Source organism: Nerophis lumbriciformis, linkage group LG35 (genome assembly GCF_033978685.3).
Source record: "Nerophis lumbriciformis linkage group LG35, RoL_Nlum_v2.1, whole genome shotgun sequence".
In the NCBI taxonomy this organism is placed as follows: domain Eukaryota; kingdom Metazoa; phylum Chordata; class Actinopteri; order Syngnathiformes; family Syngnathidae; genus Nerophis; species Nerophis lumbriciformis.
The window spans coordinates 12,145,395-12,162,500 of NC_084582.2; the positions used below are offsets into that span (position 1 = coordinate 12,145,395).

Genomic DNA, 17,106 nt, shown 5'->3' on the forward strand with positions numbered 1-17,106 from the left:
CACACTGTGCACTTCTGATTGGTGTTTGTATGCATGCGTGAGTGTGTGTGCGACTGTGCGTGTGTGTGTCTCTAGTCTTCTGTCTATGAGGCTGCAGTGCGTTAATAAATGTCCCCACACGATGTACATTTGACATTGATTCATAGCAGGGAAGCTAACATCAGCCTACGATGACAGCCAAAATATCTACTAACGTTACTTACCCCGATGTGCTTCCTCAAATTTGACGTTGAGTTCATGTAAGCTTAAGCTTGTTAATCATGTGACCGCCTGGCTCTGTTTGATTGGTGAAACAGAGTCAAACGTCACCAGTGACTGCATTTGATTGGTGAAACGGAGTCAAACGTCACCAGTGACTGCATTTGATTGGTGAAACGCAGGCATGCGATAGATCCTACTTTGAAGGTCTGTCTGACAAACCAAAACAAACAAAGCGTGCATTAACAGATCGATAAAAATCAGTAGCAAGTAGCGAGCTGAATGTAGATAAATGGAGCGGAGTAAAAGTAGCGTTTCTTCTCTATAAATATACTCAAGAAAAAGTAAAAGTATGTTGCATTAAAATTACTCTTAGAAGTACAATTTATCCCAAAAGTTACTCAAGTAGATGTAACGGAGTAAATGTAGCGCGTTACTACCCACCTTTGTATATGTGTGTATATGTTGAAAAACATAGGCGCAAGGACAGACTCCTGCGGAAGGCTCTTCAACCTCCTGAGCCTGCTGCGTTGTCCATCACTGGTTTGTTGGGTAAAGCTGCGGTTCGTCAGCATTTCCATGTAGAACTTCAGCATATGCCGGTCTGGGATGGTCTTTAGTAGCTTTAGGTGGAGTTAACAGTGGCATAGGCAGCTGTAAAATCCAGCAACACTATTCCAGCCTTCTCTTTTTCCTGGAAGGTGTCCTCAACATCTTGAGAAAACAGTGTCATCTGGTCGACTATTGACCGTTCACGACGTAAACCGGACTGTTCTTGTGGGAGTTGTGGATCCACTACTGGCTCGATGCGGCCAATCATTCTCTCCACGATCTTAAATTGAACACAGAAGTGAGATGGGTGTGTAAGACTTAGGGTCTTCAGCAGGTTTGATTGCACTTTATTGAAACATATTATTTCTAGGCTTTTGGAGCGGGCCAGATCTGGTCTCTGGGCCTTGGGGTTGACACCTGTGGTTGACACCTGTGCTATATATGCTTGCATACCATAATAAAAAATGCGTTGCCTTAATCTGACAAATTAAGAAGTCATTTATTTAGGTTTATTATTGGTAATGTGTGTTTATTGGCTGATATGGGTCCATTATTGTAGTTATCAGTTCATTAGAAGTTTGCGCTAGCAGTCATCATCCTCCAGAACATCAGGGTGTTGTTCCCAAAACTGTTCTCCTATGATGTCACAGACGTAGGACTGCACACTCTTCCTGCTCCGAGTCACAAGCACTTCCTTCTTCTCATCATTTGCTAAACTCTTTTGTTTGGTCACGGTTTCGTCTCGCTGGAAAAGAACAAATATGAAGTTGAAAAATAGTTAAAGATGCTATGAAGGAACTTAGAAGGACAACAATGTGTAAGCTATCGGGTGTAGTTATGTATCCCAAATAAAAAAACAACAACTGCTTGGTGGTAATGAAAGACAGAAGTATGGTGAGGATAAGCAGGCCCATTGCCTGAGGGCCCAGCTACTGAATAACAATACAAATACTAAATGACATCATGTTGAGATTATTCACAGACTGCCCTATTAACGAGAATACTGTTAATCTTGATATTTAACGCTCTTTTGACCAAGTTAATAGTGATACTGCTAAGAATTCTTAACAGTAAACAACATTGTCATATCATGAGTGTGCACAAGTCATGTACAAAGGAACCTCTATAAAGTCAAATATTCTACTATTTGGAATGTGACCAACATTTTTGGTAAAACCGGGTCTCTAAAGTTGGACAAAACTTTAATCATCATGCATATTATTATATACCTATTGTTTCCTAACTGGGTGTTTTGTTGTTTCCATGTTAATGAAGGTTAAATTGCTTTTACACATGTTCTAAGAAAGACATTACTGAAAAAATTCCAGGGCATTTAATTCAAGACTTGTGATGGTGAGCAAGTGAGTATTTTCACCTCACCTTTTCCCAGATGAGTGTGGTGCCTTTCCTATGGACGGCAGGTTCATTGTTGTAGTTGATGTCAAACTCTGAGAACAAGATCTCGTTTTTGTCGCCAGCTAACGTTCCCTGTAGGTGAAAAGAAATATGACTATATTTATGTAAAGACAACATGTGATTTATTCATATCTATTTGACATATAAGTTTAATTTTTGTAGAATTAGCTCAATAGTTATGTGAAGTCGAAGCACTACCAGTAATCAGATGATCCAAGGAGTTGAAAGATCAGTATAACAGCAAGCACCATCATGATAGAAAATACAACTAGCCCCACCATGTGGCAAGCGTGTGTACTGCATATAACAGTTAAAACGAGGACATTGTGCAAAGTGGCCCATTTTTTATAACTGCTGTAGTTTATTTTTTGAAGTACAACAAAAATTGTTATTGATTCAATCAAGTAGTAGAACCTAATAGAAGTCGTTCTCAGGCCTTTGGGAAACGTGTGGCATGTTATTAAAGGTATTTCTATAATGTACATACCAATTTTAATGATTAATACACAACTTGACATGAACTTTTGGCATATAACCATGCTATGAAATAACACACCATGTTGAATACTCACTTTGAGGCGATCCTCCGCCTGGATTGTGGTCAGCCCACTTTTCTGCACTAAAGTCCAAAACACTGTGTTGTACAAATTATTTATGTGACCTAAAGGGGGAAAAAATTGTCATTCATCGTTCTGGATTAATTAACCAACTTTGAGTAATTACAGATTTTGCATACTTACAGTCTGCTTGCCTCCAGCTGAGGTAGTCTTTAAGGTTGCGGTTGCTGGGATACAGCACCACGCGGCCATCAAATCCTGGTGGGTAGAGGAGGGGCTGCTCCCCAAAAAAATCTTTCCAGTAAAATACATAAGAGGATGAGAACTGCGAGGCCACGTGGGTCATAAGCTTGCTGCCAAGTGAGCAGAGAGAAGATAAGTCAGGCAACAACAACAGCAACACAAGTATTATTAATGTTGCCAAAGGGTTACCTGGATCTCCTCTTGAACCAGGTAGAGGTTCTCTTGAAAACAAAACTGAACTCATCACTTTGTCCATATGCAATAATAATATCATCTAGTTCCTCCATGACCGAACGAGCACTGCGGGCCATCAGTCCCAGACCCCTGTTGTCATTCGGCTTGGTGAACTTGTGCTGCTCTGCAAACCTGAACAACAGCACAATTAAATAATCCTCTACAGCAGGGGTCCTCAAGTACAAATCTTGAAGGTCCACAAATGTTTTTTTGAAACAGGCTGGGTCCGTTTATTATCGGTCAAGCTTATATAATAGCAGGAGGTAGGTAGTTTAACATTTTCTTAAAATTAACAAAAATAAAATAAATATCCAATAAAATACATGAAATATTTTCTTTGAAACAAAAATAAATAAGAACTTTGAAAAAATGTGTCCTCTGCATTTGACCCATCCCTTGATCACCCCCTGGGAGGTGAGGGGAGCAGTGGGCAGCAGCGGCGCTGCGCCCGGGAATAATTTTTGGTGATTTAACCCCCAATTCCAACCCTAATGCTGAGTGCCAAGCAGGGAAGAATGCTTGTATGAACTTTTAAACATAACCCGTTAACTGCTGCCAATCAAATGGTGAATAAGATACTCTTTAGGGTTCATATGTTTGTAAATCTGACTGTGTTGAAGTCAGTGCCTCACCAGCCATCAACCTCACCGCACGTTACTGCTCTGTTGCTATTTGTTGTTGTGTCATAGATTTAACAAAAATCTTGCTTGATGTTTCATATGGCTTTTTCAGCCTCGTGATTTTTTTTTCTTAGCTCTGAATCATGAGGAAATGTCTCTTCAAATTCGCAGTGCTCTTTCAGATAGTGACGTTTCAGATTTTCACTTTTCACCAGAGCAACAGTAGTGTTGCATAGTAGACACATTGGTCTGGTACTTGCAGTAGGTAGGATGAAAACATATTGCTCTGTCCATTCTTCCTTGAAACGTCGGTTTTCCCTGTCCACCTTTCTTTTACCAGCCTGAGCCAACTTGGAGCATGCCATTGTGATTTGATTCACATTCAGTGACTGACAAGTGAACAGTTAGCGAAGTAGCGATACGAGACAACTGTGTGCCTGCAGCGAAAGGTTCCATGCACTGTGCACATGACCCAGGTGGTAACAGCCTATCAGCGCGTCGTTGTGAAAGAGATGACAACCCATACCCCGGAATTAGCCAATCAGAGTGGCGTTCTCTCGCTCTCACTCTTTCTCTCTCTGAGAGAGAGAGAGAGAGAGAGAGAGAGAGAGAGAGAGAGAGAGAGAGAGAGAGAGAGAGAGAGAGAGAGAGAGAGAGAGAGAGAGAGAGAGAGAGACGGAGTGAGTGAGACACGAGAAGTGTAAACGAAACGTGGAGATATTTGACTAAAAACAACAAAGAACGTTGACTTGCGCTAGCGATAACTCACAGATAAATACAATTATTATATATTTTTATAATAATTATACCGTAATTATAATAATAAAAAAACATTTTTTTATTTTTATTTTTTTTTTACTATAATTCGTGCTGGGTCCGGACGGACACGTCGCTGGGTCCGGACATGGACCGCGGTCCGCCTGTTGAGGATCACTGCTCTACAGCATCACCTCGCATCTTTTTGCAAGGCCTTCAAGAAAGTAGACTCACTTGTGGAAGTTGCGCCCATCCAGACGCACAACTATGTAGCAGTTTCTCAGACAGGTGTCATCGACTTCAAAGGTCCTCACATATTCAAACTTGCTCTTGGCCATGGTATGAGTGCAGGTAAACAGACAAGCCAGAGGTTTAATAACACAGGTCTTTATGCCCTGGTGATATCTGTTGATGTGGAAAGGAAGCATCGGGGTGCCCCTGCAAGGAAAAAGCCAACATAAGTTTTCTTTTTCTTTTTTTCTTAATTAAACTTTGGTTTAAAACAGAGAGGACTCACTAGGATTGTGAATGCATATTTACAAGAGAGTCCTTACAATGCATTCAGACATTTTAAAATTGTATTACTGCACAAATACAATATACAAAAGTCGTCAAACCATGTAGTTATCCATCCATCCATCTATTTTCAACCGCTTGTCCCTTTCGGGGTCGCGGGGGGTGCTGGAGCCAATCTTACTTGGAGGGGAGGAAACAGGTGGTAGAGGTGAACGGCACCGTGCCCCCCCCCCCTCTCAGTAAGCTGTGGCGTCCCCCAAGGCAGTATATTAGGGCCTTTACTGTTCCTAATATACATAAACGACATGTCATCAGCATGCGACTGTGAACTGTTTTTGTTTGCGGATGACTCGGCCCTGCTGGTATCCGGCAAGGACAAGTCACAGTTGGAGAAAATCCTCAGTGCTGAACTCTGTAGAATTTGCACCTGGCTCGCTGACAACAAGCTATCCATACACTTGGGTAAAACGGAATCCATCCTATTTGGGTCCCACATCAACCTTAAGAAAGTCAATGACTTCACTATAAAAGTGGGTGACATTGTTATCACCAGGAAAGATGAGGTCACCTACCTAGGTTCCATTCTAGAGGCTAATCTTTCCTGGCAACCAAGGTAATCAAAAAGGTCAACCAACGAACGAGATTTCTCTATAGAATCTCCTCTCTGGTCAACAAAAGCACCATGAAGATTCTAGCGGGAACTCTCATTCAACCCTTTTTCGATTACGCATGCACCTCCTGGTACCCTAGCACCTCCAAAACCCTCAAATCTAGACTCCAAACATCCCAGGACAAGCTACTCAGATTACTTCTAGACCTCCACCCCAGATCACACCTCACTCCTACCCACTTCTCCAAAGTGGGCTGGCTCAGGGTGGAGGACAGAGTAAAACAACTTGCACTGAGCCTAGTCTATAAAATCCACTACACCTCCCTGATACCGAAGTACATGTCAAACTACTTCCTTAATGTAAATGACCGCCATAACCACAACACCAGAGGGAGCTCCACTAACCACATTAAACCCAGATTCCGATCTAACAAAGGTCTTAACTCATTCTCTTTCTATGCCACATCAATATGGAATGCACTCCCAACAGGTGTAAAAGAATGGGCATGTCTAGCCTCCTTCAAAACCGCACTAATAGAACACCTCCAGGCAACTTCAACCCTAAACTAACACCCTCCCTTCCACATCATACCTCTTCGGATTGTAAATAATCAAATGTAGACACTTTTTCTTATACTTTCTGATCTCTCTCTCTGTGTCCACTACTTGCTGTACATATCCTACCAAGTCAGTCCTACACTGTTCCAATTTCTCTGGTGATGCAATTGTTGATGACTGAAGTGAACCTAACCCCCCACCCCCTCCATATCCCATACCCCGGATTGTAAATAATGTAAATAGTTCAATGTATATACTTTGATGATTATCTTGTGTGATGACTGTATTATGAAAATAGTATATATCTGTATCATGAATTAATTTGTGCGTCTGCCTCACAATACGAAGGTCCTGAGTAGTCTTGGGTTCAATCCCAGACTCAGGATTTTTCTGTGTGGAGTTTGCATGTTCTCCCCGTGACTGCGTGGGTTCCCTCCGGGTACTCCGGCTTCCTCCCACCTCCAAAGACATGCACCTGGGGATAGGTTGATTGGCAAAACTAAATTGGCCCTAGTGTGTGAATGTGAGTGTGAATGTTTTCTGTCTATCTGTGTTGGCCCTGCGATGAGATGGCGACTTGTCCAGGGTGTACCCCGCCTTCCGCCCGATTGTAGCTGAGATGGGCTCAGGCGCCCCCCGCGACCCCGAAGGGAATAAGCGGTAGAAAATGGATGGATGAATTAATTTAAGTGGACCCCGACTTAAACGAGTTAAAAAACGTATTCGGGTGTTACCATTTAGTGGTCAATTGTACGGAATATGTACTTCACTGTGCAATCTACTAATAAAAGTTTCAATCAATCAATCTCAACTGCATAAAGATATAGTTAGCAGACAAGCCGATTCGCTTCGAAACGCCGTCAGTGAAATAAAGCTGATGATAGAGTGGCTTTTACTCAAACAAAATAAAGTAAAACTATAAAAGGAGACGAATAAGAAAGGCTGAGTGTGTTCCAAATACTCATCAGTCAGACTTACCAATTGATGCGAATCTCTCGCAAGATTACGTCAACGGGTTACTCCAAAACGGTCTTCTGAATGCTGTATTATTTTTTTACCAAACCCGTTTTCTTCTTAAATAAATTAGAACACAAACAATTATCAACATTAATTTAAAAACATTGCATCACTCATGCGAGTTGTGTAGCATCGGTCCATCACTACATATGGTCCGAGTAACAACTGGGGCGTATTACAGGTAGTTCCGGATCCCCTGTAATTCAGGAAAAAAATAACCTTTCGTTTAATTTATGAAATAAATTACATCCTGACACGCTGAAATATAACTATAATTTAGAAATCGTTAGAAATATTGGTGGGTTGTATAAACACTGTGTATAAATGATAACCCGGTCGTGAGCAAAGATCGTATATTTCATTAGATAATATTGAAAAGTCGCTTTTGTAGTGCTGATGCAAATTAGACATTTACTTAATAACAAAACAATACTATAATGTACATATAAATGTATATACCAAAACAATTACAAAAGGTTTTATATCGCTAAAAGCACGAGCATAGCAATGTTTAATGTTTGGCGAGTGAACGCTCGAGCTTTAAATAGCGCACGCATTTCCCATGGTGCTTTGCGAGAGCGTGTGTTAAACTGCGGCGCTTTCAAACAAACATGGAGGAGAAAGAGAGGCAGAGCGGGGCAGAAAAGCCAGATAGTGAAGAAACAGCCTCGACGTCCCAACACAGCGACCCGTCTTCGTCACAGGACGACGACGCGTCCAAAACAGACGTCTGCTCCGGAAGTTTCGACCCGCTGCTGGCCTTGTATTCTCCCACTGTGTCGCTGCCCTTTCCCAACATCAAATGTTTCGACAACGTCTCCCAGTACGAGAGCTTCCTCAAGGGCGGCCGAGGCAGAGCCAAGCCGGAGAACGTGGAGAAAAAGCGGCAAAGGGCAATGAAAGGGGTGGCCGACCCGGAGCGTATCGAGAGGCTGAAGCAGCTCATGGTGAAGAAGAAGGCGGAGGGTGAGGACGAGGGAGAAGGCAGCAGCACGCCGCGACCACGCCGACGACAGAAGCCGCAGAAAAATGTCCTGACTAGGATGACCCGTAAGTTTAATACTCAAACTTAGGGCTGGGCGATATGGCCTTTTTTAAATATCTCGATATTTTAAGGCCATATCGCGATACACGATATATATCTTGATATTTTGCCTTAGCCTTGAATGAACACTTGATGCATATAATCACAGCAGTATGATGATTCCATGTGTCTACATTAAAACATTCTTCGTCATACTGAATTAGTATATCTGCATTTGGCCCATCACCCTTGATCATCCCCTGGGAGGTGAGGGGAGCAGTGAGCAGCAGCGGTGGCTGCGCCCGGGAATCATTTTTGGTGATTTAACCCCCAATTCCAACCCTTGATGCCGAGTGCCAAGCATATGATCATTCATGTAATAGAGTTTTACATTACATTTTGAATGATAATGATGTTTGTAAATGATCTGCTAAAGAACGTAAAAATGCTGTGGTACATTACATGGGACATGACATGTAAGTGTCAAAAAGACAGCTAAAAGAGGTTGGTTGATAAAAATAAAGCCAAAGTAAAAAATATTGTGTTAAAATGCACCCAATTACAGGAAATGTAGTTTTAATTCAAACAAATGTTTCTGAGTTGTGCTGATAGAAATATTCCTTTTGTTTCACTTTTTTCTCAAAGGATGTTCACATCCTTGTAACTTATTTGGTCATAAAACATGCAGGTTGGTATGGCAGTCATTTTGGGAAAACCAGTCTTTTATTTCATTGGACAAACTCCACACACACACACACATGCTCACACAGTGTTTTGCAATTGGGAAGCACTTCTACTACAAAGGGGCAATAGTGACACTTGTGTAGGCCTTATGAAGTTTTTGTTATTAAATTACAAAAAAAGTGTGCTACTTCCAGCTGATTAAACCAATTATAGATAACGTGTTGTTGACATGCTTATTTACTTAAGCTTTTAAAACTGATCTGAGACCTGTTTGTGTGCAGTTTGCAAAGGCAGTCCTTTGGGCGAGCTCTACCGATGTGTGGAGGAGAGGATAAGGGTCAAAGTGCACATCAGGACCTTCAAAGGATTGAGGGGCGTGTGCTCTGGCTTCATTGTGGCGTTTGACAAGTTCTGGAACATGGTGAGCTAAGCAGGCCAATGTGTAGGCTTTTAGTTTGGATCTAAGATGGCTGCCAAATAATGTTACTTTTCATTTGTCTGTGGCAGGCGATGGTGGATGTCGACGAAACATACAGAGAGCCTCTTCTCGGGGAGGCCTTGTACCATGAGAAAGCCCTCACCATCACTCGGGTACTTTGCTACTGTCTGCCATCGGATATAATACCATTTATTCATACCGCGACGGGGATAATTCTGTGGTTGTACTGCAAAACTTGCGTTCAGTAAAAAAGTAAAAGGTAATACCGTATTTTCCGCACCATAAGCCGCCCTGGGTTATAAGCCGCGCCTTCAATGAACGGCATATTTCAAAACTTTGTCCACCTATAAGCCGCCCCGTGTTATAAGCCGCATCTAACTGCGCTAAAGGAATGTCAAAAAAACAGTCAGATAGGTCAGTCAAACTTTAATAATATATTAAAAACCAGCGTGATGTGGGCGCGCATGGAGTCGTATATCAACATGGACGGAGCTGCGTGAAAAAAGCCACCCGGCCTCTTCGCGTAAACTTACCTTAACCACTCGCTCATCTTTTCTTCATCCATCCATCCCTTCGAGTTAGCTTTTATGATGACGCCGGCTGGAAAGGTCTCTTTTGGCAAGGTCTTCCTTTTGAATATCACCATGGGTGGAAGTTTCTGGCCATTAGCATGGCAAGCTAGAACCACAGTGAAGGATGACTTCTCATTCCCTGTGGTGCGAATATTCACCGTACGTGCTCCCGTTGTATCCACAGTGCGGTTCACAGGAATATCAAAAGTCAGTGGAACCTCGTCCATGTTGATAATGTTCTCTGGCCGGATCTGTTTTTCAGCTATCTTGTTTTTACAATATGCACGGAAAGTAGCCAGCTTTTCTTGAAAGTCTTTAGGCAGTTGCTGTGAAATAGTAGTCCGTGTGCGGATGGAGAGATTGCGTCTTTTCATGAACCGGAAACCTGTCGCTTAGTAGGAGCCATTTTGTGGTCTTTACAGATGTAAACACACAAAGGAAATGAAACGTAATATCCGCGCGCTTCTTCTTCTTCTTCTACGCGGGCGGGTGGTTGCTTACAGTAGAAGAAGAAGCGCTTCCTGTTCTATGGGGGCGGGTGCTTACCTTGGCGGTTGCTTGCGTAGAAGAAGAAGCACTTCCTCTTCTACGGGGAAAAAAGATGGCGGCTGTTTACCGTAGTTGCGAGACCGAAACTTTATGAAAATGAATCTTAATATTAATCCATATATAAAGCGCACCGGGTTATAAGCCGCACTGTCAGTTTTTGAGTACATTTTTGGTTTTTAGGTGCGGCTAATAGTGCGGAAAATACGGTAAACTAAAATGAGTAATAATAACAACAACAACACTAGTTATGTTCATACATAAATATATATTCATATTGCACCTTAAATGATTGCACTTTGTACAAATAATAATACACAATATTTTTAAAAGAGTGTTTCTAATTTGGTCCTCTTGTTAGCCAAATAATGTAACCAAATATTACAGTAGAAAAAAGCACAGTTTTATATCTCTGCTAATTATTTTTGCTAAGGCAGAATGTTTTATACCTAAGTGAGCTGAAGCCACTAATTGATATGCACACTGCATAATTTCCTGAAATTATTTAGCTGTTTGATATTGAGGAGAAGTGGGATTTACTAGGCATGGGCCAATAATACATTTTGCTGGATGATATATTGGCCCACAAATTATAACTTTTTTTTTGTCCTGTCCAGCCACTCAGGCAAATTATATTATTGATGTAGATGCCCATATCTGCTGTAAAGATTTACTTCACAAAAGAGAAGTGTGGGATACTTCTCTTGTTGCCTTATTTGTAATTCACTTTATTAAATTGATTTAAAAAAAAAATTTTGGCACAGGAAGGGGTAGAAAAAAGAAAAAAGTTAGACAGGTGGGGAAATCGCGTGGACACGAGGGGGATACGACAGAGAGACAACAACAACAGAACATCAGCAAATACGATATGTACAAATATGAATCAAAACATGATAGCATACAAGCAGTTAGTGAAGTAAATGTTAATAACAGAAATGACAATGAAAAATATTGCACTACAAATGGACCAATAAAAATAACACTATTAATAATGAATAATAATAATACTTACCTCCATTATCAACAATACGATAGTTTCAAATGCAACAATACATATATGTACTGAAAACATGAATTACAAAAGAAAGTAGATAAATGGAGGGGAAGAAAGAGAAGCAAACTATATTAACCTTGTAGATTGTTATAGTAAAAACAGGTGAAGTTTTATCAGTGTGCCATGTCTTACCTAGTTTTCTGTGGGGGGAACAATGTTAATATATGTTTGAGACATGATCATATGCATGAGTGTGTGTGTGCATATGTGCTTGTGTATGTTCAGTATATATGTACAGTACAGGCCAAAAGTTTGGACAAACCTTCTGCTCATTCAATGCGTTTTCATTACTATTTATATTGTAGATTGTCACTGAAGGCATCAAAACTATGAATTAACACATGTGGAGTTATGTACTTAACACAAAAAGAGGAAATAACTGAAAACATGTTTTATATTCTAGTTTCTTCAAAATAGCCACCCTTTGCTCTGATTACTTTTTCGCACACTCTTGGCATTCTCTCGATGAGCTTGAAGAGGTAGTCACCTGAAATGTTTTTCTCTTCACCGGTGTGCTTGAAGCTCATCGAGAGAATGCCAAAAGTGTTCAAAGCAGTAACCAGAGCAAAAGGTGGCTAATTTGAAGAAACGAGAATATAAAACATGTTTTCAGTTATTTCACCTTTTTTTGTTAAGTACATAATTCCACATGTGTTCATTCATAGTTGTGATGCCTTCAGTGACAATCTACAATGTAAATAGTCTTGAAAATAAAGAAAACGCATTGAATGAGGAGAAGGTTTGTCCAAACTTTTGGCCTGTACTGTATGTATGTTTGTACAGTGAACGTGCATGTGGATGTATGTGCCGTGTGTGTGTACGTGTGTACAGTATTTGTGTATGAATGTGGGAGCGTATGTACAGTACCTAATGTATGTGCGCAAGTACTTATGCGTTATTACTGATAAACAATATTCTTGTCAGCAATATTTTGAGATTAAATTAGGCACTAATGTAATCATAATATATAACAATAATGTAAGTATTGCTTTCAAATGCAATAAATGTTGATTTCTCATTAGTATTTATTTGTTACTACTGTAATTGGAAGATCAGTAACTTTTAAATTATACTAAATAAGTTAAAAAAACAAAAATAAAATGTACTCTCAATTTCTGTTAGCAAAAATTGCACTTCACTAAACATTAAACATTGTGAAGTGCAGTTTTCCCCGGTTTGATCAACATGACCGGTTTTGTTGTTGTTGTTGCCATCATTTTCCTACAAATTGGACATACTGAATTGTTTGTCTGTGTTGTCGGGCTCATCTTGTTCCCTCTTTTAAAGCTGAAATACTCCCACACCAGACATTTGGCTTTGTAATCCTGTTTTTTCTCTCCTCATTTTTGTTGCTTTATGGTGCTTCTCACGAGCAAGGATTGGCCCATACATCCTGTGTGTGTAAGCTAGTGTCCCGCCTCCACCCACCGAGACAAAGACAATGGATGACGGACAAGAGGGTTCACTCTGTTCATTTAATCCTGCTGTTAAATAAACATGCTACGGTGCTGAGAGCGATGCACAGAGTGAACCCTCTAACACAGTTTAAAAGCAGATGACAAGGATAAACACCGAAAAGTTAGTGCCGTATTTTTCGGAGTATAAGTCGCACCGGCTGAAAATGCATAATAAAGAAGGAAAAAAACATATTTAAGTCGCACTGGAGTATAAGTCGCATTTTTTGGGGAAATTTATTTGATAAAACCCAACACCAAGAATAGACATTCGAAAGGCAATTTAAAATAAATAAAGAATAGTGAACAACAGGCTGAATAAGTGTATGTTATATGAGGCATAAATAACCAACTGAGAACGTGCCTGGTATGTTAACATAACATATTATAGTAAGAGTCATTCAAATAACTATAACATATAGAACATGCTATACGTTTACCAAACAATCTGTCACTCCTAATCGCTAAATCCCATGAAATCGTATACGTCTACACTGCAAAAACTGAAATCTAAGTAAGATTAAATATCTCAAATAAGGGTGATATTTGCTTATTTTCTGTCTGATAAGATCATTCTTCTCACTAAGCAGATTTTATGTTAGAGTGTTTTACTTGTTTTAAATGTTTTGGTCCTAAATGATCTCAGTAAGATATTACAGCTTGTTGCTGAGATTTGATGACCTATATTGAGTAAAACATGCTTGAAACTAGAATATCAACTGTTGCAAAGCTGTGTCATCAACACTCACAAGTATAAAACTACTTTTTTAAAGTAATAATTTTTTATTTCAAGCAAGAAAAAAAAAAAGATTTTGACACAATTGTGTCTCATAATTAAAACGGATGACAGACAAATGGACTTTGCTGTTTTATTTTCAATGAAACAATAGAAAAGATGTACTCCTATATTAGTACAGCCGGCACAATACAGTAAACTGACCGTTAATATTTAAACATTTAACATGTGACATTTCAAACAATTTTGAACAGAAATAGTTCATGCACATTCAGATAAATTCTTCAAAATTACAATAACATTTGTCCGGGGGCTGGGCTGTATATTATATGCGCACTAATTGACTGAAAGAGCACGCACTTGGCGCGATGATGTCATGTTATCGATGGAAAAATGCATCTTTAGACAATATGATTTGCCTGAGCGGCTAGGAGACCCCGAGAGTAACAAGCGGTTGCCTTGTTGCCTTTCCATTAAGAACAATAAATTAGTTTTTAGTTTAAGTTTGCTGGTTTCAAGAAATTTAATGCCGAGTGCATATCATTATGTCAACATAATGGCACTAGCATTTACTTAAACACAAAGGTCTCTTTTTTTTTTCCTACCAAGAAAAGTGCACTTGTTATTAGTGAGAATATACTTATTTTGAGTCTTGACAAGCCAAATTTTCTTGTTCTATTGGCAGATAATTTTGCTTAGTTCAAGTAAAATACCCCTCATTTTTGTGTTTTTTTTCCCTTGTTTTTGAACACTGGCTTTTTGCAGTGTAGAACATGCTATACGTTTACCAAGCAATCTGTCACTCCTAATTGCTAAATCCCATGAAATCTTATACGTCTAGTCTCTTACGTGAATGAGCTAAATAATATTTGATATTTTACGGTAATGTGTTAATAATTTCACACACAAGTCGCTCCTGAGTATAAGTCGCATCCCCGGCCAAACTATAAAAAAAACTGCGACTTATAGTCCGAAAAATACTGTGATTTAATTTTCATTTACCGTTTAATTGATGTATTAATAGTCATCCCAGGCCTAGGACTAACTATGTGTGAAGTAGATGGTTGTCACTCTCGCCAACGTGCTTGAAATCTTTGCACAGCTCTTTGAGAAGTTAAAGCTCCAGGAGAGCTCAGCAACAGAGCACAGAGTCCAGGGAGAAACCAGCACGTGTCCGCCTTCCAATCGCAAAGTGACTTCAAAACACTCGAGTGAGCGCGCCGCCGGAGAGCGGGGCCATGGCGAGACATCAGAGCCCCTGAAGACACAGGAGCCAAAGGCAGGTAAGGAGAAAGACTGCAGGACTTACGGCAAGGTTCAAACTCGCCACGTCAACCAGCTTTTTATCCGGGGTGAGAACATTCTACTGGTCAACCCACAAGCACTCTGACTGTGCTGTGGTTCTTTTTGTAGACTAGTTCATACATCATATTGATATGGAACATTCTTCCGCACAAATATACAAATAAAACTTGTCTTGTTTTCTGTCTCCCTCAAATCCCTTGTCAGTGCATCGCCGTTTTCAGCCAGCAGGTGGCAGCATAGACATAGCGCCGTGTTGCCATTATCTCCAAATTGTCTCTTGATGTTGCTTTTCCACTTAGTTTGAACAGGACTGACAGCGCAGTCTCAGCGGGCTTCATAAATGCATTATGAATAATTGAGTTTGTGAGGCTTGGGATTGCAGATGGCACTCAAAAGCTGTCATTTGTCCTGACGTCTCGGATTGCCTTTACTCTTTAATGGGCACATTACCCATAAAAGCACAATTTACTGCATCTCATGGAAGTCGTCGAATGCTTTAGGTTTCAATGGCGGACGTCACTTTTGGTTTTATCAGCGGCAACTATGCATTTTAACTCGCTTATTTACTATCGTTCTGCATTTACAATCATGTACCATTTGTAATTATATTACTGCAATGTTTTTCAACCAGTGTGCCGTGGGAGTATATGTCATTTCACCTATTTGGGTTAAATATATTTTTTGCAAACCAGTAGTAATAATCTGCAAATGTGCCGTTGTTGAGTGTCGGTGCTGTCTAGAGCTCGGCAGAGTAACCGTGTAATACTCTTCCATGTCAGCAGGTGGCAGCATCTACAAATGCTTTGTAGATGTCTGAAACATGGTTTGTCGTGATCACAATATGCGGACGACAGTGTGCAGGTAAAAAAAAGTGTCTAATGCTTAAACCAAAAATTAACAAAAAGCGAGTGCCGCTAAGAAAAGGCATTGAAGCTTAGGGAAGGCTATGCAGAACGAAACTAAAACTGAACTGGCTACAAAGTACACAAAAACAGAATGCTGGACGACAGCAAAAACTTACTGTGGAGCAAAGGCGGCGTCCACAATGTACATCCGAACATGACATGACAATCAACAATGTCCCCACAAAGAAGGATAAAAACAACTGAAATTATTCTTGAATGCTAAAACAAAGTAGATGCGGGAAATATCGCCCAAAGGAAGACATGAAACTGCTACAGGAAAATACCAAAAAAAAGAGAAAAAGCCACCAAAATAGGAGCGCAAGACAAGAACTAAAACACTACACAGGAAAACAGCAAAAAACTCCAAATAAGTCACGGAGTGATGTGACAGTACATCTACTTTGAGACGAGAGCTATATCGATGCATACTTGGTTATGGTTTAAAGTCATATCCAACAATTGCGACGACGACTTTTTACTGTCAACTGAGTTTCGTTTTCTAATGATTTCTGCTGGTGGTGTGCCTCCGCATTTTTTCAACGCAAAAAATGTGCCTTCGCTCAAAAAAAGGTTGAAAAACACTATTACTGGATCAGTTTTAGTTCATTATGATGACAGTGCAGAGTCGCGCCCACTTTACGTATGAGGGTTAAGTTCTACCGTCGGGAATTAAACTTCCTTTCTTCTGCAGACGTAAAGAATATATTAAATATTAAATTGCATTTCCGCCTCGTCACGGGTTCGGTTTCTCCTGGTCAGTATTTCCGGGCACGGCACCCATCGAACACCACCAGCAAAAAGGAACTGATGACATCAAACGACAGCTTCTGTCGCAAAGTTTGTAAAAAGTCAATAGATCCATTGCTGCCATTTGTGTCACCTGGGAAAAAAATGTATATATTCCAAAATACTTTTTTTTTTAATCAAGCAAAATGTCCTGCGAGTTGATTTGATTGCATGTTTTATGAATAAATACAAAAATAAAACCTGTCCCCCCCGCTCCCTAAAGTTGTTTATGAACATTATCAGGACATTTTTAACTCTTACTGAAATGTTACATTTTTCACACATTTATGTTAATCCTTGTCCCAGCTGGCTACACTTTCCTTT

The 17,106-nt window shown here is 40.1% G+C and overlaps 2 protein-coding genes across 3 annotated transcripts; one reads left to right on the plus strand and one right to left on the minus strand.

Moving 5' to 3' along the window:
• Nucleotides 1-1,242: 1,242 nt before the first annotated feature.
• thg1l (tRNA-histidine guanylyltransferase 1-like) lies at nucleotides 1,243-7,643 on the minus strand. 2 transcript variants are annotated; one of them, XM_061927756.2, is made up of 7 exons: nucleotides 7,239-7,643; nucleotides 4,811-5,014; nucleotides 3,156-3,332; nucleotides 2,907-3,076; nucleotides 2,739-2,827; nucleotides 2,131-2,238; nucleotides 1,243-1,495 (listed from the first exon to the last, which is right to left on the minus strand). In XM_061927756.2, exons 2-7 carry the CDS (start codon nucleotides 5,002-5,004, stop codon nucleotides 1,334-1,336), a joined length of 900 nt encoding a protein of 299 aa, XP_061783740.2. In that variant the 5' UTR covers nucleotides 5,005-5,014; nucleotides 7,239-7,643; the 3' UTR covers nucleotides 1,243-1,333. The 2 variants fall into 2 exon arrangements, with proteins under 2 accessions (XP_061783740.2, XP_072768451.1); XM_072912350.1 differs by lacking the exons at nucleotides 4,811-5,014; nucleotides 7,239-7,643 and having other exon boundaries at nucleotides 2,907-2,981; nucleotides 3,156-3,222.
• Nucleotides 7,644-7,834: 191 nt separating this feature from the next.
• On the plus strand, nucleotides 7,835-15,275 carry lsm11 (LSM11, U7 small nuclear RNA associated). Its single transcript, XM_061927755.2, has 4 exons — nucleotides 7,835-8,327; nucleotides 9,267-9,406; nucleotides 9,493-9,576; nucleotides 14,889-15,275. The coding sequence occupies exons 1-4, from the start codon at nucleotides 7,889-7,891 to the stop codon at nucleotides 15,174-15,176; spliced, it is 951 nt and encodes a 316-aa protein (XP_061783739.2). The 5' UTR covers nucleotides 7,835-7,888; the 3' UTR covers nucleotides 15,177-15,275.
• The last annotated feature ends 1,831 nt before the right edge of the window (nucleotides 15,276-17,106 follow it).

Excerpts from the sequence above, each read along its gene's own strand:
- lsm11 (XM_061927755.2), top strand. The coding sequence starts at position 7,889 with ATGGAGGAGAAAGAGAGGCAGAGCGGGGCAGAAAAGCCAGATAGTGAA. Across the intron at positions 8,328-9,266 it reads TGTCCTGACTAGGATGACCC|TTTGCAAAGGCAGTCCTTTG; the intron begins GTAAGTTTAATA and ends GTTTGTGTGCAG. Across the intron at positions 9,577-14,888 it reads AAGCCCTCACCATCACTCGG|CTCTTTGAGAAGTTAAAGCT; the intron begins GTACTTTGCTAC and ends ATCTTTGCACAG.
- thg1l (XM_061927756.2), bottom strand. The coding sequence starts at position 5,004 with ATGCTTCCTTTCCACATCAACAGATATCACCAGGGCATAAAGACCTGT. Across the intron at positions 3,333-4,810 it reads GATGGGCGCAACTTCCACAA|GTTTGCAGAGCAGCACAAGT; the intron begins GTGAGTCTACTT and ends GCTGTTGTTCAG. Across the intron at positions 1,496-2,130 it reads CCACACTCATCTGGGAAAAG|CGAGACGAAACCGTGACCAA; the intron begins GTGAGGTGAAAA and ends GTTCTTTTCCAG.